General features: G+C 45.9%; 1 protein-coding gene across 2 annotated transcripts in view; it reads left to right on the top strand.

The window, feature by feature from the left end:
* Positions 1-14,165: 14,165 nt before the first annotated feature.
* Positions 14,166-25,558, top strand: part of SLC25A37 (solute carrier family 25 member 37) — a 48,150-nt gene continuing 36,757 nt past the window's right edge. The window contains exon 1 of one of the 2 annotated variants that reach the window (XM_063139393.1): positions 14,166-14,465. In XM_063139393.1, the coding sequence (XP_062995463.1) occupies positions 14,211-14,465 (255 nt within the window). In that variant the 5' untranslated portion in view covers positions 14,166-14,210. The remainder of the gene's footprint in view (positions 14,466-25,558) is intronic. The other variant, XM_063139394.1, reaches the window with a different exon arrangement.

Here is a 25,558-nt window from a genome sequence, read left to right on the forward strand (position 1 = left end):
CCTGGTTTTTCTGCTCTCTTGTGTTGCTGATCCCTGGATTCCTGATCAGACCCTGCTTTTAGACTCCCCCTTTCCCCCTGGGACTAGTAATATTGTGCTTTGATGTTTTGCTTGCGTGTGGAATGCGGTCAATGAATTTGCTTCTAATTTGCCACAAGGTTGAACTCAACCCAGTTGGACACTAGCTGCCCTTGCTCCTCCTCCTGTATCTCATCTCATCCTTGTTGTCGCTTGCTTGCTTGACAGGCAGAGAGCCAGCTGGCAGCGGCAGCTCCTCCTCATCAGCACCATTGTCTGGTCAGAGGAAAAGGGAGGTAAACAAGGAGCATGCAGTGGAGATGAGGAGCAGCAGCTCAAGTGGGCTTTTGCTAGCGGGCCCCTGCTGGGGTTTGGACTCTTGACAAATGTACAACCATGCCTACCTTTGGCGTGGGCCCTGATGACCGGTCTGATCTAGTAGAACTCCTACTCTGCCCCCAACTCTGAAAGTTGCGCACGTGCACACACATACACACACAGTGTCTAAAAAAATATGTATAACAGTGGAGGAAACCGCCCCCCCCCCCCGACTATATATCTTATTGGGACATCATATTTTTAAATTATTTTTATTTATTTATATTATTGCATTTATATCCAGCCTTTTTTCCTGCAAGGAACCCAAGGCGGCATACATAATCCTTCTCTCCACTTTTATCCTCACAACAACAGCCCTGTGAGGTAGGTTGGGCTGAGAGTCAGTGACTGGCCCAAAGTCACCCAGTGGGTTTCCATGGCCGAGTGGGGACTAGAACCCGGATCTCCCGACTCCCAGTCCGACACTCTAGCCACTCCACCACACGGGCTCTCTGTGCTTTCCTGGGAGCAAAAGGTTCTAACTTGCGTGTTAGTTGTGTGAATGGATCTCCTTGAGTAGGAAGGGACTGTGCTGCTAGCTCTGCCTCTCTCCCCATCCCTCCCCCCAATGTCATGTGGCTTTCCTGTTCCTGACATCCATGCATTGATATCTTCATAGGAGAAGCCTGCATGAGTAAATAGGGAGGGGTAGGGAGTTCTTAGGGGGCAAAGTGGTTTTGTGAGCACCCTAATCCCCCTTCAAGGAGGCTATCCATTGTGTGGGGACTAGGCATTGCACAGTTAGTGGGCCTGTTCAGATGAAACTTCAGGCTCTGTGGTTAGCGAAACCGTGGTTCTCGGGAGTTAGCACTAACCACAAGCCGTGCTGTCGCACACAACACTTTTAAGCCATGGTTAGAGACACTCACCCTGCTGCAAACGGTCCGACTGTGGTTAGTGAGTGAGCAGGGTTTAGCAAAACGCATCGCACAAGACACCTTGAACCCTCCTGTTTAACCCAAAGCCTTAACCAGCAGGGTTTAAGGTGTCTTCTGAACAGGCCCACTGTCCCTTAACTGGGCTAGTGCTAGTAAACATGGGAAAACACCCTGACCCATGTTTGCACACGCACGCGCGCACACATACACATGAGTACTGTAGTCTGGAAGCACTCTGCTTCAAAATCCTGCAAAACCTGTTTGATTGGAAGTGATAAATGAATGTGTGCTTACCATAGAAAGTGATACTTCTCACAAGTCGACTTGAATTCTCTTTAAAAAAATGCTGTCTGTCTCCACATTTTTTTTTCCTGTATGTTGTTTTTAAAAACAATCTCACAATGAACGCCACCTGTCTATTACAGGTGGGGTTTCAGGACGGTTGCCAGGTTTGAAACCTTGAAAGACTACTGTGTAAGAATTGACTTGTCTCAAATGCAGTGTGCCTTCCATGCTCCCTTTGCCCCATGTGGGGTTATTATGGGATGGCTATTCCCAGTGAGAGGGTGGCGTGTGTGCTGAATAACAACAGCAGGTGAAAATGTAGGAGGGACATGAGTGGTAGAAGCAAAAGAAATGGAACCTGCAACACAACGTTGCAGTGTTGTGGGGCGTTCATGTTCACTGTACAAGTCAAGCAGCCAGGATACACCATTCCATTTCTTGTCCTCATTGGGCTATTTTGTTTTGGGATGATTTTTGTTTTGCCTCCTTAGTATATTTTTCCTAAATGTTTTTTGTGCATTGAGTCTGCAGGTGACACTGTCTGCATGAGTCTGCAGACAGTGTCACCTCCCTCTTGAGCCATTTTGGCTACATAAGCAATGGCCCTCACACCTGAACATCAGAAATAGAAGGAAGAGTAGACCTTGTTCTGTTGAAGAACTAGGTGAGGAATATGGGTGGTAAACCTTTGATTGGGCAGTATCAGTCCGGGTAGCAGTTCACATGACTGAATACTAGTGAAAAAAACATTAAAGTCCCCACTTCCCGACACACACAATGCATAGATGTTATGGTAGCCTTTTCCCTGATAAACTAGACTGGGGATTTTTTTCCATGCAGAAACATTAAATCAATTTGAGCCTGCACTTACAGTTTGATGTGGTATTCCCAGACCCACACAGCACCCAAGCTAAAACTACAGTGAACATCCTATGCCTAATCTACACCAAGCAAGATATTACACTATGAAAGCAGTATGTAAAAGGCAAGAGCCACACCAAGCAGGATATAGCACTATGAAAGCGGTATATGGTCAGGTATGCTTTAGGGCGGATTCCTGCATTGAGCGGGGGGGACGGGACTTGATGGCCTTATAGGCCCCTTCCAACTCTACTATTCTATGATTCTATGTGTCAATGGGCTTCAACAGTTGTCAGTGCGTTCAATACCGCTATAAAGCAGTAGTGTGGCTCCTGCCTTTTGTATACTGCTTTCATACCAAAATATTCTGCTTGGTGTAGATTAGGCCCTAGTGTTCACTGTAGTTACCACTACAATCAATGCTAGGATGTAGTGAACGCTGAGCAGGGCTGACGTCAAGGGTCACCTACCAAGGTGACTCTTGATGTAGAGACTCACCGACAAGCTCCTCCCCATTACAACGTGCTTGTTCACCTGTATTTTGCTCTGCTCCAGACAACAATTATGGTGAGAAGGAGGAGAAGTAGATGCCACTATCTATTTGCCCATTGACTTGATGCCTATTAAAAGAACTGCAGTAGGAGAAGGCTATCAATGGCTACTAGCCCTGATGGCTATGTGCTACTTCCAGTATCAGAGGCAGTAAGCCTGTATACACTAGTTGCTGGGGGACATGGGTGGGGGTGTGCTGTTGCACAGCGTCTTGCTTTGTCGGTCCCTGGCTGACAGCTGGTTGGCCACTGTGTGAACAGAGTGCTGGGCTAGATGGACCCTTGGTCTGATCCAGCATGGCACTCCTTATGTTCAATGTTGAGAAAGAGGATGAGGAGGGAGGGGGGCTCCAAAACCTGGAGTAAGTAAGTTGCAGTTACTTGTTGAAGTGAAAAGAAGGACACACTCTTCAGTTCCATCTGATTATCTCTGGGGAGGTAGTTGCTGCCATCGCTTGGTTTATTGGTAATTATGAAAATGGCCTCCCCACACCCTCCATCTGGGGAGTGTGCATTTTGAGAAGACAAGGGATCCTACTGGATCTGCTAGATAAAAGAGGGCCAGTCTCTCTTCTCCGAAATGTTTCCTCCCATTTGGGTGCTTCGAAGCAGCTGCACCTTTGTTATCGCACCCTTATGCATAGCCCACGCTGAGAAATGGAGACAGCCCGGACCGCACCTCCTCCTGCCGTTAGCTTAGACAGCCACTTCAGATAAACCCCTCTCAGTCTTCCTAATCAGTTGAGAAGGAACAACTGGACATTTGGGGAGGGTGGAGTGCCCCACCCCGCTAGCAGGCTGAATGGGGCCAGAGAGGCCCAGGCATATCCATTGAGTTCAGCAAGAGACTTACTCCCTGGTAAACGTGTTTGGGTTGCAGCTTAAGAAGATCGATAGGGTAGTCAGTTGTGAATCATGCCCAAAAGAGGACCCATTTGCCTGAATGTTGCATATTCTAAGTTATACGTACAGAGGCAAATTTAGAAATAATTAACAGAATTTAATTTGAACTGCAGTACATCTCAACATAGGTGGGGAAGACCGTTGTCAGGTGAGCTGTGTGCCTTGCTCCGTCTGCTGTCCAGGTGCTAACTGTGGATGGACAACTTTAAGGCCTCCTCTGCTTTCCCTTCTTAAGGATCCTTTGGACTTGGACTGGACAGCTCTTTAAACAGAGGACAGCTTCAAATAGAGGGCAGTCCCCTGGCAGCCCTCCGAACAGAAGACTGTCTTTTACACCTGGCCATCTTAAGAGCTGGGCAGGTCCGGCGTCAAGGGTAGGTCTGGTCGGGCACCTGCTCAAGGCCCAGTGATAAGAGCTCCCTGGAGTTGTTCCTCTTCTTCACTATTGCAACTTGCTTGCTCACCTGCCTCTCACTCTGGACTAGACAACGGTGGTGGTAAAGGAGGAGCAGGAGATGCCGCTGGCTACTTGCTCCCTGGCTCTCTGCCAGTCAAGCAACCAAGTGGCAGCAATGATGAGGAAGGAGGAGGAAGAGCAAGAGCATTTGATGACAGTGGCAGTGAGAAGGTGGACTCACTGAAGGAGGAGGGAGGCATTGAGAGTGTCTTCCCCAGGGGCCCTCAAAAACGTACAGCCAGCCAGCACCGGATTTGATTCTATTGGTGTAGATGTGGTGATTTGCAGTAGATCAGAAAGGATTTTTCACTACCAATAGTTTCACAATAGCAGCAAGAAAATGACATCGGCCTGTCGGTATCAGAGGCAGTAAGCCTGTATACACCAGTAGTTGGGGAACATGGGTGGGAGGGTCCTGTTGGATCATGTCCTGCTTGTGGGTTCCTGGTTGACTGCTGTTTGGCCACTGTGTGAACAGTGCTGGACTAGGTAGACCCTTGGTCTGATCCAGCAGGGCTCTTCTTATGTTCTAAATTATACTGCTGGAATGAAAAAAAAAACTTGGGGAGGTAACCAGAAGGCTGAGGTTTTTTTATGTGGAAGGATTGGTAACTCCATTCAGTTGTGCTACTTAAAACAAATTTCTGTCCTTGGGAGTTCTTTAATTTGTTTTCCCCAGGCTCCAAGTGGTGGATTTGGGGGTTCTACTAAAAAAACAATAATCCCGCAAACCTGAAATCTGCCAACTAGAGGCCTGAGAGTCCCAAGAATGTGGGTCAGCAAAGTGCCTTTGCGGAATCTTTCCTGAGAGTTGCTTCACATATGACAATTTTGCTGCACAGGTATCTTTGTGTTGAATGGCTGTGAAACCACATAGGACGGATAATCTTGTTTTCTGCTGAGGGTTGCATTCTGTCACTGTCCTCTGTCTGGGGCTGAAGCCAGCAGCAGGTGGGACCGTAGACCAAAGTAGGTGGGGTCACACCACCGCTGTTGCCAGGTCCAGGGTGAGAGGCAGGTGAACAAGCAGGTTGTGATGGTGAAGAGGAGAAGCAAGGCCAGGGGAATCTTGTCAGTAGTCCCTGCTGGGTGTAGGACCTCAGCAGGGTCCTACACTGGGGTCAAGGATACACCTTAATCCCAGCCCTGAGTAAGAGGGCCATCCCTCAAAGCTAGGGTGACCATATTTGGGAAACCAAAAAAGAGGACACCTAGTGTGTGTGGGGGGGAAGCAGCTTTCTGAGTCCTGCAGAAAGTACGTTATTCCCCCGCCACCTTAAAGAACCCGATTGGAGTGGAGGAGGGGAAAGGATTTCATTCTGTACCACCACCACCCACTCCAATGGGGGCCTTTTCTATAATGTCCACGAATGACCCACTTTCCCCTTTAAGACCTCAATTGGAGCTCGGGGTGGGGGAATGATGTGCCTCAAGAAAGCATGTCATTCCCTCCTGCCATGCTAATGGCAGCATCAAAGAGGAAGGTGTGTCATTCCAGGACATTATTGAAAATGATAGAAAATCCCCCCTGACACCATGGAAAGAACAAAAACCAGGACAAATCCGGGAAAATCCTGACAGTTGGTCACCCTACTCAAAGCTAGACCTTGTCCTGGCAGGAGATGTCACAGATGGAACGTGGGGGCCTTCTGCGTGCAAAGCATGTCTTCTCCCACAGAGCTATGGGCTCTTCCCCATCCAGTTTAAGGCTGTAGTGGAGATAACACCCTTTCTTATCGGTTTGCGTCTCCTTGCTGCTGCTGGGTTTTGTTGGGTGGGGTCCAGTTATTGCCTAATGAGAGAGCGCGAAAATAATAATAAAAAAGAGGCCTGTCCCATTCATTTTCTTATGGACTTCATTATACTGAATAACTTTGCACCATCAGCAAGTTTGGTTAACTTCATTAGATTCTTCCAGGTTTTTAATGAATGTGTTGGACGGTCATAGCACAAATTGGCTTCTTTTGGCAGTGATGCAAGCTCAATATGTGCTTCTAGCTCATAGTATAGTGCATAGATAAACTATGGAATTCACTACCACAACATATAGTGGTGGCCACCAATTTGGATGACTTTAAAAGGGGGAAGATAAATTCCTGGAGGAGAAGGCTATCAAAGGCTACTATTTTATTTATTTATTTAAGCATTTTTATGCCGCCATTCAGCCAAAACAGGCTTTCACAGCGGCTTACAAAAGAATTTCTTGACAGTCCCTGCCCACAGGCTTACAATCTAAAAGACATGACACAAAAGGAAACAGGATTGGGAGGGAGGAGGAGAGGGATGGTCCTGATGGCTGTGCTACCTCCAGTATCAGTGCACTCGTGTCCATGCCTGAGTGCACCCATGTCCTGTTTGTGGATTCCAGGTCAACAGTTGGTTGGCCACTGTTTGCACAGAGTTCAGTAGATAGGCCCTTGGTCTGATCCAGCAGGGCTCTTCTTATATTCTTATCGTATGTGCAACTAAAAATAAAAGGAGGAATTTCTTCCAGTGTCCACAGACACTGCAATTCTATGACAACTGAAGACCAAACTACATGTTACTCTTGGAGATCCATGATGGAACGTCTGACTTAGTTGTAGTCCAAAACATGTGGAGGGCACCAGGTTGGGGAAGGTTGCTATCGGGCAATTTAAAATCTACCTGAAATGAGGACAGCTTGTTGTAATCAGGAGTGGACTTCTTTGTGAAAGGACTGGGACCTTCATTCAGCGTTGGTGTTGAAAACAAATCCCTAGGCTCAGATATGTTCAGAGGAACTATGTTTTTTCATTCTAAGCGTATATTTTTTGCACCTTGCTCTGAGTGATGGATTTTGGGGTTCTAGAAAAAATAAAAATCTGACAACCCTGAAGTCCTTTCATTCCTGATCCATAGGATATATTCCGAAGGCTCTGCTTGTGTCCTGATAGAACAGCCTCTCCCACTAGATGTTTTGGACTACAACTCCCATCATTCCCAGTGGGCATGGCCAATAGTCAGAAATGCTGGGAGTTGTAGTCCAAAACATCTGGAGGGCACCAAGTTGGGGAAGGCTGCTATAGTGCAATTTTAAGTATTTTTATTTATGATGTGTTTCTCCTCTAATAAATATACTTTTGTGTATATAACATAAAATATAATTACATACAATATAAATCTTTTAGCAGAGGGAGGATCCAGTAGGTGCTTGTGGACAACTTGTGCCACCACATTCCACAGGGCAATTGCACTCTGAGAAATTATCACGTTTTCCCGAGCTCCAAAGTTTGGCTCAAGTTCAGCTCTAGTTACACTTCAGTGTAGGTAACTAACTAACCCAGGAAATGTACATCACTGTTAGCCTTAGGCTGGCCCATTAAGTTCAGTGGAGACTTGAGGAGCATCACAGTACATAAACACACCTATAGGCATATCCAGGTCAGCGGATAGAAACACAATATATAGTAAACACGATATATAGTAAAATGTGCATATATGAACATGATTGATGTAATAACGAAGAGTCATGTCACAATTTAGAGTTAGAAATGTGAAGGCCTGGGAGAAGTGGGTGAGTGGGCAGAGAAAACCCTGGTATTCTTCCATTTATTTGCCAGTGATTTGGGGGGGGGGGAATTGACAAAGCATTTCCACCCTCCAAATTTTTCATCTCCCCCACCCCCCCCGGCCGTTTTTTATCCCAAGCCTTCACATCTCTACTTAGATTCTGGCAAATGTATTATCGCATAAGCTTTCATGGGCTAGAGTCCACTTCATCAGATGCATGGAATTTTAACCTCATTTTACAGGTATAATATTCCAACGGTTGTGGAGTATGAGCGGGAACATAAATAGCCTGTGAGTTGTGACTCCTGGTATATAGGTTGTGCAATGCTAATTTTCTGTATGTCTTTTATATACTGACCTTCATGAGTATTCATCCGAGGGCGGCTTGCAATGAGTACCTACTGAATTTATTAGAAGTGCCTGGTGCAAATAAGGCATTGCACATCCTCAGGACTAGTAGTTGAACATGATGAGGCATAATTAGAGCTGAACATGGTGACTGTGATTATTAGTGCAGACAGTGATCACTAGTGGAGACACTTCATTGCTAGAGGAAAATCTGCAGATAACTTCTAACAAGTAAGCCCCCTGAAGAAGGCCTTTGAAAGGACACAGGCCGAAACACGTCGAGCTTTGTACAAATAAATCTTTTTTCATACTGAGGACCTGTTTCTCCCTTCTTTTGATTTGACTGGGGTGCTTTCCTCCTTTGTTTTTTGTATAAACACATGCACACATGATGTCCCTTTCTACACCTAAGGATTATCCCAGGAAAATGGAGGGATTGTCCCTGCCTGCTCCTGGGATCCCCTGTGTGTCATTTGCATGCACAGGGATGATCCTGGGATGATCCCTGGAAAAAAGGCAGGTGTAGAAACGGCCTAAGTCAAAGAACATTTGATCAGTAGCGCCCTCAGGGCAGGACTTTGGGGCAAGTAACTAGGGCCCCACTAAACAGAATGGTCAAATGCTCCATTACCTCATAAAATTACCTAAGCAATACTGGTTTTTTTAAAGGGTGTGTGTGTGTGTGTGTGTGTGTGTGTGTGTGTGTGTGTGTGTATGTGTATATATATATATATATATATATATATATATATATATATATATATATATATATATTACACACACACACATTTAACAAACAAATAATTAAAATAGTCTGCTGAAAAGAAACTAACTTGTAGTCTGGGCAAAGAACTAATAGATTTCAGGCATCTGAGAAGGTGTATTTTTAAAATGTACTGAAATCTCTTGCTGGACAAAAGCTAGTTGTGGACTATAAGTAAGATATGTCTTCATAATTCAGCAAGTCATGCTGAGTTTCCTCTGTGATCCCAGGCAAGGTGGAGCACGAGATGGATGCTAAGAATACTCCTTCCCTAGCTTATGAGGCTGGTTAAATTCCAGGAGAGAGAGAGAGAGAGCACCATAGTGAAAGGTCTTAAGATGGGGAAAAATAGAAAAAGATTATCTCAAACAATTTCTCCTAACTGGAATTTGCTTCCAAAAATATAATGTATTTAATATTCCCTCCTAACATTCCCAATAACAGATGATATTGATGGATTAAGAGTTTTAGGCGCAATCCTATGCATGTTTTGACCAGTGGTGGAACCAGAAACATTTTTGCCACAAAAATGTAGCAAAGTATATTTCTAGGTGGATGAGATGTGTCCTATATAGTAAGATCCAAGAAAGAAAAATAATGGTATATTTCACATTAAAACTTTCATCCTAAGCATATTATTTCTGAAATAAATGTGGAAAAGCTAACTAGGCCTACACCACAGAAAGGGCAATTAATTTTAATTTAGACAAATATTAATTTGTGGTTAGACATTCTTTCTTTCTTTCTGCTGCTGCTGCTATTAGGTACCCCATAAATAAATTAAAAAATTAAATTAATTCACTCTCCTGTGTGTCAGATGTTTTCTTTTTCCCCATAGTAGATTGCCACTAGTCTGTTCACATCTTGGCCCCTGTTTATACGACAACGGGATTGCTCCTCATTAAATATAAACCCTAATTTTCGTTGATTCGAATGTAGGTGAAGAGCGTCACACTGCAGCAGCAACACCGACTTATTTCCTTAATTTTTTTTATAGTGTGTTATAAATGCACACATGCGCATTATCGCATTAACACATAGACGAAGCTATGTAGGAGAGAGGAGTGAAGCTATAACTTCTATATGCGGAGCTCCACAGGTTCATATAACAGACAAACCGGGAAGGGTGGGGGAAGGTACGAGGCAGCAGAGGGAAAGGAATGAGGCAGCAGAACATGTCTCCTTCCTCTGGCTGCCCGTTTTCCCCTCTTTGTTTTTGTGAACCGCCCAGAGAGCTTCTGCTAAAATAATTAATTTTTTGTTTTGTTTTAAGTAGCTTTCTCTGTGGAGCTCCGCAGAATCAGAGAATTCTGTGCTTTTAACTCAAAGGAGTTAAAGTGTGGGGAAAGCAGGCATATGTCCTGTTTAAAGAGATGTGTGTGACATTATTTGTGAGAAGGCTACTCGGGTAAGGTTCTTCTCCCTTGTCATCAAGTCCCTGTGCCCACCACGGAGGAGATAATTCCTTCCTTACTTAAGGGTTGGTGTACAGTCCTTCGTGTTCTCTTGACAAAATGCCTTCACAGAATGCAAAATGCACTTAAACGATTTGCTGTCCCAAGGTATGGCAGCTGTGGTGGATGGCTATCGTCTTAATGAGCTGTTTGTGAGCTTCCACGCAGTGTTGCACTTACGTAATTGTAGACTCTGGACTTAATGATCTTAGGCCTTCCCTTTAAATAGTGTGCATTGCTTCACTTCAAATAGTCTTTCACACCCACCCACCCTTCCCTGTTTAATTGCTATTGTGTAAGAACGTAAGAAGAGCCATGGTGGATCAGACCAGAAGCCTGTTGAGTCCAGCGTTGTGTTTGAACTTTGCAGAGTGGCCAACCAGATGTCCCAATGGGAAGCCCACAAGTACAACACGAGTGCCAAAGCACCTTCCCACTCATATGGTCCAACTACTGGCCTACAGAAGCATACTGCCTCTGATATTGGAGGTTGCACTTAGCCCTCAGCACTAGTAGCCATTTGAAAGCCTTCTCCATGAAATTCTCCAACCCCCTTTTAAAGCCATCCAAGTTGGTGGCCATCACAACATCTTGTGGAAGCGAATTCCATGGTTTAACCATGCACTGTATGAAGAAGGATTTCCTTTTATCTAGCCTGAATTTCCCACCAACCAGTTTCATGGGACGGTCTCACTGGGTTTTAGGGTTATGAGAAAGGGTGAGAGGGAGAAGGTCTACCTAACCTCTTTCTGTTGTATAACTTCATCATTTCCTTTTCTTCTTCTTCTAAGCTAAACTGTCCCAGGTGTTGTAAACTTTTCCCACAAAAGAGGTTGCTCCAGCTCATTTGGTTGCCTCTTTTCTGCTCCTTTTCAAAATCTACAATATATAATTTTTGACCAGGACTGTACAAAGTATTCCAAGTGTGTGTACATGATATTTCTGTAAGGGCAGTATAAATTATGCCCAATATGAAATGTGCCTTTTTCACAGCAGCACAACACTGGGACAACATTTTCATTGAGCTTTCCACCACGCTTCCAAGAACTGTTTCCTGGTTATACTTGAATTTGAGGTGGTTTTTTTTGTCCCAGTATGTATCACTTTACACTTACTTTCATTGAATCGCATTTGCCATTTTTATGCCCGTTTTCCTAGTTCAAAGAATTGGCATTCGAACGGCAAAGAAGGGTCAATCTTAGGCCTGACCTAGTGCCTTCCAGATGTTTCATATTACAACTCCCAGCATTCTTGACTATTAGCCATGCTGGCTGAGGCTGATGGGAGCTGAAGTCCAAAATATCCAGAGGGCACTAAGTTGGGAAAGGCTGTCCTCCTTCCCCCCCCCCCCGGCCCACCTTGCAGGAAGGTTTTTACATGGGGGAGGATTCCAAAATGGTTTCCCCACAACCTACAGGATGCTGTGGAATTGCCTCTTCTCCCCATTCAGGGTTCTGCCACTTCATTCAATTGTGTTTGTAGGTCTGGCCTAAGACCCACCTACAAACACAATTGAATGAAGTGGCACAACCCTGAATGGGGAGAACTAGAGTTCTTTGCAAGAATCCCAGCAGCTAGCAGATAGTCTGATGGAAAGTGGTGTAGCGGATCCAGGCCACACAGGGATGCAGCGTGGCACTTTTTAAAAATTATTATTAGCAGGGAACCTGACATCATCTGCCACCCCTTTCAGACTTCCCTCTTCCCCGAGTTTAGCTGCAACACCTACTGTAGCTGGGGAGAGGGGGGGGGGAATGGATTTCCCAGCAACCATATATTTTCCCTATTGTAAAGCAAAATATTTTCAGGATAGCTTTGAATGAGCAATGAAGATCAAATAAAAGACCTGTTCTTGGTGGAGATGAAATAATAATAATAATAACAACAACAACAACAACAACAACAACAACAACAACAACAACCCGCCTCGATCCAGAGGGACACTAAATAAAATATAACACATAAAATTAGTTAAAAGAGCATATCAAACCAATACAATATTAAATCTGCTGCTGTTTGCAATTTTAGGACTCTCCTTGGGTGTGTGGCTTTGGTGACTGTCACGATGAGCGCCTGCATCGCTGCCAATGGACCACTGTCTCCCTTCTGTCTATTCCTGCATGCACAGTAGATCATGTATAGAGATCTAGCGATGGGCATGCATGTGTGAAAAAGTCTTATGCAGTCTTTCACCACATAGCCAAGCTATTCTCCATCCCTGAGTCTGGATGCCTAGGGAAGAGGGGCAGGGCCTTTTTCAGTGGTGGCACCGAGATGACAGAACTCTCTGCCACTGGATTTTTTGGTTGTTTTTAGCTGATTCCTGTAGAGACCTTGCAGCCCTCCAAGTGTTGGGTTTGAGCATCTGCCATCCCTGACCATTGCCCACGTTGCCTGGGGCTGATGGGAATGGAGTCCAGCAACATTGGGAGGGATGGGAGCACAGGCTGCCCACCCATTTTCAAGTACAGTGGCTGCTGGTTTCGTGTGCTGTCTGCTTTAGCATCTGTAGACTTATCTTCATGCCCTTACTGCTTTCTTTTATTTTTGTTTTCTTTTATTTCTATTATTATTATTATTACTACTACTACTACTACTACTACTACACTAGTGGCTGGTGCACTTGGGGCTGATGGGGCAGAGGACAAGGCAGATATACAATATTGTACTGAGATTGTCAGAGGTGGGCAGAAGATCATGCATGGAAATCGGCAGCCGCATGGCATGCGTTAGAGCAAATGTACATGGTTGCAGGGGAATTTCTCTGCCACAAGTGGGTGGGGGAAAGGCAGAGGGTCACCCCCCCCCCCAAATAGAGCCACCTCTGTATTACTATTTAGCGTTTCTTGATTTGCATCTCATCTTTTATTTTGTACCAGGGCCACACAGAGGAATCTGGGGCAATGGAATGTTCACCCGTGTCACATACAAAATGCTTGTGTGCGCGTTCTGCTGTACGAGGACCCGGGGCAAATTTCCCCGTGCACACACCCGGGGTGGGGTGGGGGAGCAGGCTCATTTCGTGCGCCACTCCGACTTCCCTTGGTAGAAAAAAAGGGGAGGGGCAAAAATAACAAAGTTAACCAAATCCAGCGAATTCACAACATGCCCATGCTTGCGATCCCAAATTCGCCCAATGAAGTCGCGCGCGCGCGCGCGCGTGTGTGAACTTTCCTTCTCTTGCCCTAAACCGTGCAATATAGGCAAGCAAAGACTGCAAATGAGTGCCCTAACTCATCCCTTCTATTAAATTAATTAACACCCCCAGCCCCAGAAGCCTTTCTTTGATTTTTCCTCCGCCAAGCCTCAAGCCCTCTTTCACAAGCCCACAAATGCGCCCGGACAACTGCCCTGCCCCGGGTGACGCGCCCCCATCCCCCGGCAGCGGCTCCTTTCGCGCCCGTCGCTGCTAGGCAAGCGGGGTGGGAGGAAAGTGCCCAGGCCTCTCTCCGCTCCTCCCGCCTCGTGGGCTTCGCGTGCCCTGGGATTTGCTGACAGCCCTGTAAGTCAGCGCGGCGTCTCGTCACGATTTGCGGCCAGCGGCTGCCAGCAGGCCGCGGAACGGGGCGTCTCTTGCCAATGGCTCGCCGGCCGCTGCGCTTTGCCGCCTCGCCATTGGCCTGCGCCGGCCCGACGGGGGGGAGGCGTGCCGAGAGGGCGGAGGGGGTGTTACTTTAAGAAGTGAACTTTCTCCCCCCCCCCACTTTCTCCTCCTCCTCCTCCTCCTCCTCTTTCTCCCCTCCCGCAGCTGCTGCTGCCGCCGCTGTCCTTGTTGGCGCGCGGATGGAGCTGAGCTGCGGCGTCGGGGGAAGAAGTAGTAGCAGCAGCCATACGGCTGCTGCAGCTGCAGCCACGCCGCCGAGCGGCCCCGCATCGCCAGCCGCTCCCGGGCTCCTGATGGACGGCGAGAGTCCCGGCAACAGCGAGGAGGATTACGAGAGCTTGCCCACCAGCGCCTCCCTGGGCACCCACATGACGGCCGGGGCGGTGGCCGGCATCCTGGAGCACTCGGTCATGTACCCCGTGGACTCCGTCAAGGTGAGGAAGGGGGCGCGTGGGGGGCGCCGGCGGGCTTGAGGGTCGGGGGTGGGGGGCCGAGCCGAGCCGTCGCCCAAGAGCCCCAAGGCGCGATCGCCGTCCTCTGCCCCGTGGCGACGTGAATGCCGCCCGCCCCCTCGACTTTCCGGGGCGCACTGCGCGAAGGGATCCCCCTTCTTTATTATTATTTTAGGGAGGGGGGTGCGGATCATTTTAAAAGCGAGGCTGCTCTGCTCACCTTAGCGTGACCGGCTGCATGCGTCGGCTGAAATGCAACCGGTAGGACAGTCGGTTACTATAATACCCCCCCCCCCATCCATCTACGATTCCTATGATTTTATGAATGGAGGGAAACGTTGCTAGAGACTTCCCTCTCCGCCCCAGGCGCCGCAGCTTTGACGGGGCTGCTAGGCTCGCTTCGGCGATTGCAAAACCTCCAGGGCGACTTTCCCTTCCGAGGTGACGCTTTGGAAGTACTGCCTGCCCCTCCGCGATTCAGACGGGAGATGATCTGTTGCTCTGCCTGTCGATCTTTGTGTGTGTTTGTTTATTACATTTCTGTATCGCCAGGAGGCTGGCTTCTTTTCCAGCCTGCTGTTGGCATTTCTGGTTTTTAGTATCCCTAATTTTTTTTTTTTTTAAAAAAAAGCCCAGACACGACCGTCCCCGCATCGTACAGGCTTATTCAGCCGCTTTCCGTTGCGTTTGTATACTTTTTATTTAATTTTTGCAGAAGGGGCGTGCTTCGATGTTGTGGCGTGGTACCATGCTGCTGTTGCGGGTTGTGGGATGGGGTTTGAGACTAAGGAAGCAATCCTGTGTGTGTTTAGACAGAGAAAAAAAAAGTCCTACAACTCCCAGCGTGCCCCAGCCTCTTGGCTAGGGCATGCTGGGAATTGTAGGACTTTTTTCTGTCTAAACATGCATGGGATTTTTTCTTTGTAAACATGCGTAGGATTGCGTCCTAAGGGATAGTGATTGGCCATACAATGAGTTCTTGGCCGAGGAGGGCACCTGTCAATTCATGAATTCCAGCCCCCAGCTCAGTTCATTGGGGGCTTTTATCCCCTTGAACTGTGGCTCTCATGATCAGGGCAGTGAAAATTCTCACTTCTTGTGAGCACTGTTGCTGGTGGGCTTCTTCTTCATATATGAAAGTGGGGACTGTGGTTATAGCGCTTGATTTGCTAGATAGTAAATATGTATTTAAAGTAATCTTCCATTTGGAATAAAAGTGTTTGACAACCTTCAACGTGGTGCCCTCCAGGTGTATTGGACTTCAACTCCCATCTGCCCCAGCCAGCATGGTCAGGAATACTGGGAGTTGCACAATCTTTCTCCACCAGCCAACATGGTGCCCTCCAGATGTGTTGGACTACAACTCCCAACTCCGAGTGGCATGGGTGCTGGGGCTCATGGGAGTTGTAGTCCAACACATCTGGAAAGCCCTGGATTGGGGAGGGCTGTAAATTGAGTTCAGGCCTAGGCAACCTGGTGTCTACCAGAACTTGTGGACTACGGTACCCATCAGCACCAGTTGGTATGGCCTGTGGTCAAGAATAATGGGAGCTGTAGTCTAAAACATCTGGAGGGCACTAGGTTGCCTAGCCCTAATCTAGTTGTATTGCCATTTGTGTTATCATTTCAAGCAGTGGCATTTGTTATCATGTTGAGTTTCTCTCTTCCTAGGGGTCTTCCAAATGGGCTCTTGTGTCCATCTAATTCTAGACCTTATCCTGCATTATTGCTGAAGTGGTAGTATACACCCCTATCAATACTATTGCAGTAAGGCTGTGTTGTCCCGGTTCTTCAAATACACGCTTGCTTATGTTTTAATACAATGTTTAGTGCAACCCAGAATATGTTCACTCAGAATCAAATCCTCCTATGGTCAATGGATCTTATTTCCAGATCAACATGCATAGGATTGCAACCTAACCCCCCCTGCCCTCCAAACTTGATCACACTTGAACGCCGCATCTCATGAGAGCCAGGACACTTAAAAACTCACCTGCTAATAAGAAAATTATTATTATTATTATTATTATTTATTATTATTTATTTATATAGCACCATCAATGTACATGGTGCTGTACAGATAACACAGTAAATAGCAGGACCCTGCCGCGTAGGCTTACAATCTAATAAAGTTGTAGTAAACAATAAAGAGGGAAGGAGAATGCGAACAGGCACAGGGAAGTGTAAATAGGCACCAGGTAGGGTGAAGCTAAACAGTATAGAGTCAGAACAAACTCAATAATTGAAGGCTATAGGGAAAAGAAAAGTTTTTAGCTGAGTAATACCAGCAAAGACACACACACAGCAAATCACATTGGATAAATCTCTGAATTTCTTAGTTTCGGGATTGCTGCCTAGTATATTAATAAACTGGACTCCATGTTGCAGAGAGGTCGCTTTGGATTTAGTCTCATTTGCACATATATTGCATGCTCGAACTTTTCCACCAATATTTAGTGTGAGAAGCTGCTTGCTTTCTGCTGCTTAACTTGATTGCAAAAGCTGCCGGGCAATGGCATTACGTTGAGTCTGGTTACGTCATGGGTGTGTATTTGGCGATACAACTTTTGTTATTAAAAAATGTGGCAGTCGGCTGCCTGCTTGCGTTGGGAGGTGCGTGCTGGTCTGCAGTAGGAACGCACATCCTACTTGGGACATGTGTAGGCACTCGAGAGAGGGAAGAAAGCAAGGTGTGTGTGGCTGGGATTCCAGTTATGTTAGCTCTGATCCTGACTTCCAATGGTCCTTCCGTAGCATTGCTGAACTTGCGAGCTGCTGTCTTCTGCTGCGATCTTGTATAATGTCAGCAGTCCCCAACTTCCTGCCCTCCAGTTGTATTGAACTACAACTTCCAGCATGCCCCAGCCAGGTTTGGGAAGGCTGGTACACGTGGTCAGGGATTATGAGAGAGCTGTAGTCCAAACCGTCTGACGGGCCCTGGGTGGCCTGGCCCTGGAATTTGTTTGATCCTGTACCTAATTGAAAGGGGGGTGGTATTTCTGTGATGGTGGTGGTACTTTGAGCTGCGGGCAGAGCAAGGGCAATAAAAGAAAGAGGAAACATTTAGTGGTGAGACTGTGCTGGTGGTGTAATGAACAGGCGACCTTGGTGGTTCAGAGGTCAAAGTCCATCTTGCATAGTCCCATTGCAGCTTCCCCTGTTACAAGCACGAGGCTGTTTGCCTCTTTAAGCATCAAGTTAATAACCAAGCTTGGGCAACCAGGTAATGAACCTGTCTGGCCCCTTTCCAGGGTGGATTAAACATGTCAAGCGCTCTTGTGGCGAAGAAGCAGTAATGCTGGTTGAGTGGAGGCTGAACCTGTCTCTGTGCAATCCTTTGAGGGTGGCAGGATTAATTTGAGCATGGCCGGGCCTTTTGACAATCGGGGAGGGGGACACATGGAGGTGTAAGTGGAAAAGAGGCTGTTATGTCCTCTGCGTTAATGAGGGCCACCTCTGAGCATGTGCAGAGTGGCTTTCCGTTAACATAGAGCAACTGCAGCCTTGAGTTGAAGTAGCAGAGCACAGACAGTGATGCTCCCATGCAGACCTGAGCACCATGCTGTGGAAAAACAAAGCCTGTTTTCCCCCTTCTCTGGCAGTCAGGAGTTTGAAACTTTTGCGTTTATGGCGGTCTCCTCTCCTCACCCCTAAAACCTATGGCAACAATTTCTGTATCTAGTTGTATGTGTCCTTTCTCTCTTTCAGACACGCACACCGCTGAACGGGATCAACACGGGCGTTTATTTTTTCTCAGCCTGAGGCGGTGTAACTTTTAAATAACCAAAACACATTTGATTACAATGCTTCTAACGGCAAATCAATTTGAGTGATAGAGAACTTCAACAAATATGCATGGTCTGGGTGATGCAGGTATTTTTCTGCAAAGCTTGACGTTAAATGGTTTTGCTAGTTATGGGTTTGCATTGGCTACCAAGGCATGTAGGGCTGTGTCTATATGAGGTTGCATTGGCACCTTGTGATCCGACATCCCGCACTTGCGCTCCTCCCGAGTAATCCCCACAGAAAGGAGCGCAAATGCAGGGTTTAAAACCTCACAGGGCCACTGCCCCCCTAACCCCCTGTTCCCCCCATTGTTTCCCTCCTCCCTGCTGCCAAAGAGAAAGGAGATATGGAGTTGAGAGTCAGCTGCTCGCTCCATTTTCTTTTTCACCTTTTTGTTGTACTGCACAGCTCTGCTGGCCCACGGAGGCACAGAGGTGGCCTGGCAGCCACTTGGCTTGCTGGGTCGCACCCTCCCCCCTGTACCAGCACACCTGCACCTGGCTCCAGTTCTTTTAATAGACATTTTATTTAATTGCGATGCTCTGCTGGACCACGGAGGCAGTCCAGTGGCCTTTGGCTCATTGGATCGCCCCCTCTCCATGTCCAGGCCGACGGCGACCAATCAGGGGCTGTTATTGGCCGGGCCACGCCTCATTTGTAACGCTGGAGTAAGGCGACAGATGGCAAATGTGCTTTGCTCAGAGGAAAAAGCCAGGGTGAGTACCCGACTTCTTAAAAGCGGAGCTTCGGGGGGAATGCCCTGAAATGGTTCTACAATGGCTGCTGCTGTTTTGCTTATTTTCCAGCCCCAGCAAGGAGCTCTTAGATCTGTATAATGACAGGCATCTGCAAACTTTGGCTTGGTTTACTAGCCAGCCATAATCTGTGGTTGCCGTTGATCCTTTCCCAAGCTCTTTATGCATGCCGAAGAACGAGGTGTGTGTGTGTCTCCCATATTGTGCTGGATGCTCATAGTGCCTGGTAAACTATGAGTAAAAAGATCCCTGCGCCAGAGCTCTTGTACAGAGTTAGGTAAGCACAGTGGGTTCTCTTGTGTTACACTTAGTGGGGTTGTTGCTGCCATGTTTGTGGAAGCCTGATAAAGACGGTGGCTGCATTTGGATGTTGTGATAAACTAAAAATGAGCCTCAATACTCTCACCTCTTCTCTTTCGGCACAACTGCAAGGTGGAATTCAGACGTTTCCCCTTCCATTTTTGATTAACCATGGCTTGTAGTGTTGTCCAGACACAACAAATGTTGGCTAATTTTCACTATGGTTTGTTTGAAATAAGCCAACTTCATATCATGACTTATGAATCTGGCTTGTTTAGACCAACCATAGTTAAGTATAATCACAGTTTAGATGGCACATGGAAGTGTGGTTAATCTAAAATGGAAACAGAGACTTGTTATCCCTCCTGATGGCCACTATGTGAGTTAGCTCAGGGATAGGCTAGTCTTCTTACCATCACAGTAAACTATGGTCTTTTGTGATGTCCGAATGCAGCCAATTGTGGTATATCAAAGAAATGTGGGAAGCATTTTAAAAAGGTCCAAGATTTGTATGTAACATCTAGAAGGAAGTGTTGACTTCTAAAGTGCAGTGGTGGGTTTTTCCTCTCCATTTTTTTTAACAAATAATAAACATGGAATTGTTTCCTATTAGACAGAAGCGAGACACTTTGCTTTGAAGAACCACTGCCAAATGGCTTATAAAATAAGACTTGGTCAATCAACATTGGTCAAGTGTTTGTATAGCATTCACTTTATTAGAACGGCTAAGATGATAAATAGCTTAATCATCAGTAGGCCTAAGGTATGTGGTAGTTACAAAAAAAAACCCTGACTGGTTAGCTGTTGTTGTGAAGCAATGAAAATAATGTTTTGATTTTAAGCCTTAAAAAAGATTGTATTGAATCACAGCATGGAACTATGCTTACTTAAAGTTTCTGTAAATGGGAACAAATTGCAGAACAGTACTTCTCTTTGGGTTTTTATACCAGTTAGCTTGGAGTTGCAACACTTAAAGAAAATGAAGTTAAAACAGAAATAAAGTGAAGTAAAAGTGACTATTTTTAAAATGGTCTTTGTGCTAAGCAGGCAGGAGCCCAGTTCTTCAAGCATCATGGCTTAATGCAAGGGTGGGCAATTTGTCACCCTCCGAGGGATTTGGCCTACAATTCCCATCAACCCTAACTAGCATAGTCAATGGTGAGAGATGGTGGGAGATGTGGCCTTCTGGTTGTTTTTGGCCTAGAAGTTGCCCATCTCTGGCTTAAGGGAGCATTTGATCTCCATCTGCTGATTGGCACGCCAACCCTAGATAGTGTGGAGTTTAGTTCTGCTCCATTTGCTAACAGTTTTGTGCTCCCCTTCTCATCTCTCTTTCTCTTCAATTCAACATCTCCTTACATTGGACAATGGCTTCTACCTTTTTATTCATCCCTTATTCTCTCCGCACCTGATCCCTCAAGTCTATGACTGGGTTCACACAATACACTAACCCATGATAGTTTATTTTCAGGAACAACCCAGAATGGATTAGCGGGATGTCTGTGGGATGTCTCCCTCCACCCTTTGGGGCTTATTCCCCCCAAATAAGCCACCATGAGAATCCATAGGTTTGCAGTAAGGGCTACTTTACTTATGGTAGGTTAGTGTCTTTTGCACCAATGTGGGTTACAGAGATCACCCACAGAGTGCCAAAATCACTGCTACTGCTCTGCTCCTCTCAAGCAATCTCTATTCTGTTGCCAAGGAAGCTGAGATACCTGCCTGGCTAGGCAGGAGGACTACAGGACGAGGAGGGCTGGCAAAATAAACTACTCTGTGTACGAGAGCACAGTAAGTTGTTTGCAGAACCACCTACCTACCATAGCTTGTCACCCACAATGGGTTAGGGTGACGTGTGAACCTAGCCTATATATCTCGAAAATGCATTATAACATGGGTCTGTCTTCTATGCTTTCCTTCCCCAAGCTGATGTGTTGGACTACATCCCCATCATCCAGGATGACAAATGGGGTGTGTGGCTGAGGTTGATGGGCTTTGTAGTCTAACACATCTGGTGGGCACCCAGTTGGCGAAGGCTGTTCTACATTGACATGTCTCTCCAAGGCTGCAGACCTCTTGATATCTCAGCCCTGTGACACCTGGTATCCTTTTAACTGGCATGCCAGTGGCTGAACTGCCCTTCTCCCCTTTAACACTCCAATTAGGGGACAATTAGGCTCAATTCTTATTATTTATTTATTTAGAATATTTATATACCGCTCCCCATTAAAAAATTTCGGAGCAGTGTACATGGTAAAATGAAAATAAAAACAGTTAAAACAAAATTTAAAATTTAAAAAATTTAAAAAGAAGCAAAAAACAAACAAACAAACAAAGCAGAAATCCAAGGCTGATGTTAAAGAAAGGCTTGTTGGAATAAAGATGTTTTCAGGAGGCCCCGAAAGGAGTACAAGGTTGGAGCCTGCCTGACCTCCAGAGGCAGGGAATTCCACAGGAGGGGCGCCACCACGCTGAAGGCTGTTCCCCTGGTGGATTCCAATCAGAGGATGGATCTAGGTGGAACCACCAGGAGCAGGCCCTCGGATGACCTCAGTGACCGGGCAGGTTGGTAACTGCTCTCTTACTGTCAATGATGTTACGCTTACTCCGGTCAAGGAAGCTCATAGCCTTGGCTTTATCTTCGACTCCTCGCTCTCCTTTATTCCTCATATTGAGGCAGTAGCTAAATCTTGTCGATTTTTCCTGTATAATATTGCCAGGATTCGATCATTTTTGTCTGTCTCTTCTGCCAAGACGCTTGCTCATGCACTGGTTATTTCACGGTTGGACTACTGCAACCTTCTTCTCTCTGGCCTTCCTTCTTCTCACATCAGTCCGCTGGTTTCTGTTCACCACTCTGCCACAAAGATCATCTTCTTGGCTCGCCGCTCTGACCATGTTACTCCGCTTCTGAAATCTCTTCATTGGCTTCCAATTCACTACAGAATCCAATATAAACTTCTCCTGTTAACCTTCAAAGCTTTTCACGGTCTAGCTCCTTCCTATCTCTCCTCTCTCATCTCACACTATTGCCCCGCTCGTGCTCTTCGCTCCTCTGATGCCATGTTTCTCGCCTGCCCAAGGGCCTCTACTTCCCTTGCTCGGCTTCGTCCATTCTCTTCTGCTGCCCCTTACGCCTGGAACGCTCTTCCAGAACATTTGAGAACTACAAGTTCAACCGCAGCTTTTAAAGCTCAACTAAAAACTTTTCTTTTTCCTAAAGCTTTTAAAACTTGATGTTGTGCAGACTTCTACTGTTACTTTCTACTGTTAGTTTTACCCTACCCTGTGCCTGCTTACCCTACCCTGTACCTGTTTGCATTCTCTTCCCCTCCTTATTGTTTTACTATGATTTTATTAGATTGTAAGCCTATGCGGCAGGGTCTTGCTATTTACTGTTTTACTCTGTACAGCACCATGTACACTGATGGTGCTATATAAATAAATAAATAAATAAATAAATAATAATAATAATAATAATAATAAGGGAGAAGGTGCTCACTCAGGTATCCTGGTCCCAAGTTGTTTAGGGCTTTGTACACAAGTACAAGAACCTTATAATGTAATGTTATATATTTGTAATATATTTGATTATTCTGTTTTATTTGATTATATATATGTTTGTAATGGCTTCGGCTACACAAATAAACTTTCTTTACTTTAGTTTAGTTAGAACCTTAAACCTGGCCTGGTAGCGAATAGGCAGCCAGTGCAGTTCCCTCAGCAGAGGAGTTACATGCTGGAAAGGGGCAGCTCCGGACAACAGCCGAGCTGCAGCATTCTGCACTAGCTCCAGCTTCCGGAGCAGCTTCAAGGGCAGCCCCACATAGAGCGCATTGCAGTAATCCAATCTTGAGGTTACCAATGCCTGTACCACCGTGGTCAAGCTATCCCTGTCCAGGAGAGGCCGTAGTTGGTGAACCAACCGAAGATGGTAAAAGGCACTCCGAGCCGTGGCGGCTACTTGAGCCTCCAACGACAGAAATGGGTCTAAGAGTACCCCCAAACTATGAACCTGTTCTTTCAGAGGCAGTGCAACCCCATCCAGAACAGGCAATGAGCCTGTCTCCCGGACTCGGGAACCACTCACCCACAGGGCTTCCGTCTTGCCAGGATTCAGTCTCAGTTTATTGGCCCTCATCCAGCCCATTACTGAGTCTAGGCACTGGTCCAGGACCCGCACAGCCTCACCTGATTCAGTTGTCACAGGGAGATAGAGCTGTGTGTCATCAGCGTATAGATGGCATTTAGCTCCAAAACCCCTAATGACCGCTCCCAACAGGTTCATATAGATGTTAAATAACATTGGGGACAAGATGGTGCCCTGCCGCACTTCATAGCTCAATTGCCAAGAGGCCGAGGACTGATCACCCAATGCTACTCTCTGAAAACGACCCCGTAGGTAGGATTGGAACCACTGTAACACAGTGCCTCCGATGCCCATCCCACAGAGTCGATCCAGGAGGATACCATGGTCGATGGTATCAAAAGCCGCCGAGAGATCGAGCAGGATTAACAGGGATGCATTCCCCCTGTCCCTCTCTCGATAAAGGTCATCAAGGCTGATTCAGTCCCGTAACCAGATCGGAACCCAGACTGGAATGGATCTAGATAATCAGTATCCTCCAAGAGTGCCTGCAGTTGCTCCGCCACAACCCTCTCAATTCTTCTTCTTGACGTGCTAGTTTTCTATGCAGGAATTTTTCTTAGATGGTGGAGGGAAATGTTTAATATGCATCTCTTTTCACACATCTTCTTCCTGTAGTAGGGGCCAGGAAAATCATGTTTACTCTGTCTGCTATATATGCGTAAACTAGAGGTGTCTGGACCGTGAAATGGGACTCAGACTAACCTGTTGTCATCATTGATAACCTGCCTAAAAGTGGTGGTGGCTCTGTTAAAGTGAAATAGTGTTCAGGCTGTTTGTTTTTTGTTTTTTCTCTGTTTTCATTAGAGTTTTTCCTCTTTGGGCCAATGTGTTCCTCTACGCCTCCATTTCCCCATGTGCCAAATGAGTGCATTTTGATTTTAGGACGTGGGCAAGTGTTGAAAATCTTAAATCTTGACTGGGGCTATTTTGTGCGATGCCTTTCTTGCCTGGATACTGCATTTAAGCAGCATTTTGAAATACATGCAGAGTTCTCCCAAATTTTATCCTCATAGCTGAGAGACAGTGTGACTGACCCAAAGGTCACCCAGTGAGCTTTGGGGGTTGAGCAAGGGTTCCCCAGGTCTTTTTAGAGTGTTTTTTTTTAAAAAAAAATATATATACATAGAGGAATGTGTATATATCCATGGCAATGAATACATATGAAATGTGTATGTATGAAAATACAATTTACAAATGATCTACCTGCTTCTTGGAAAGTAATGAATGATCTACATAAATGGATTCTCTTTGTCCATTTGACAGCCAAAAGACTCTGTGATACACACTCACTTCCTGCAGTGGATTTGAGGACCTTACAACACTTTCAATATTCGAACAGGTGGCATATAGACGCCACATTTAAATGGATGCTTGGTCCCCTTTTGTCGTAGTCTATGTATAATTGCAAGAGGGTGAGGTTTTAGACCAGAGTCTCCTTGATCCTATGCTAGGGATGGTTATCAGATAACTGCAACCTTTACGTAAATACCTTGCTTGTGTGAAATGGCTGTTTCACCCAGTGAGTAGGGTTTTTTTCATGTGGTGCATGCTAGGATAATTTGATCAAGATATGATTTGGTAACTACCGCTTTGTGGGGTTTTTGTTTGGACTGATCCTAAATATGGTGCTGTGTTCTCTGTTTTTTTGCTAGAACCCTGTAGTCTACCAACTGGGGCCAGACGTAGAATAGTCCCTTTGAGGTGTACGTACACTAACAATTAAGGAAGATGATAGGTTTTATTTAGTATTATTATATTATTTATTGCATTTGTATACCACCCTATAGCCAAAGCTTACATAATATTAAGACAATATACAAAAATTAAAAAAACACATACAATATACACATATTTAAAACCACTATAACGACTTTAAAAACTATGAGCCTAAAAAACAGACCCAGGTTTTGCTCTACTCAGCCCAGGAAGTTTAGTTTCAGTGCCAGAACCAGGCCCATGGTCCTTTGGCACAAAAATGCACTCTGAGTTTTTTTCTAAACTTCCTTTGTTTCAATTTTTTTTTAAAAAAACCAAGCATGTTTTTTTATTTTCTCTTGCTTTTAGATCTTTTTATTTGGAGCACA

The sequence above is a fragment of the Elgaria multicarinata genome, chromosome 12 (genome assembly GCF_023053635.1).
Source record: "Elgaria multicarinata webbii isolate HBS135686 ecotype San Diego chromosome 12, rElgMul1.1.pri, whole genome shotgun sequence".
In the NCBI taxonomy this organism is placed as follows: Eukaryota; Metazoa; Chordata; class Lepidosauria; order Squamata; family Anguidae; genus Elgaria; species Elgaria multicarinata.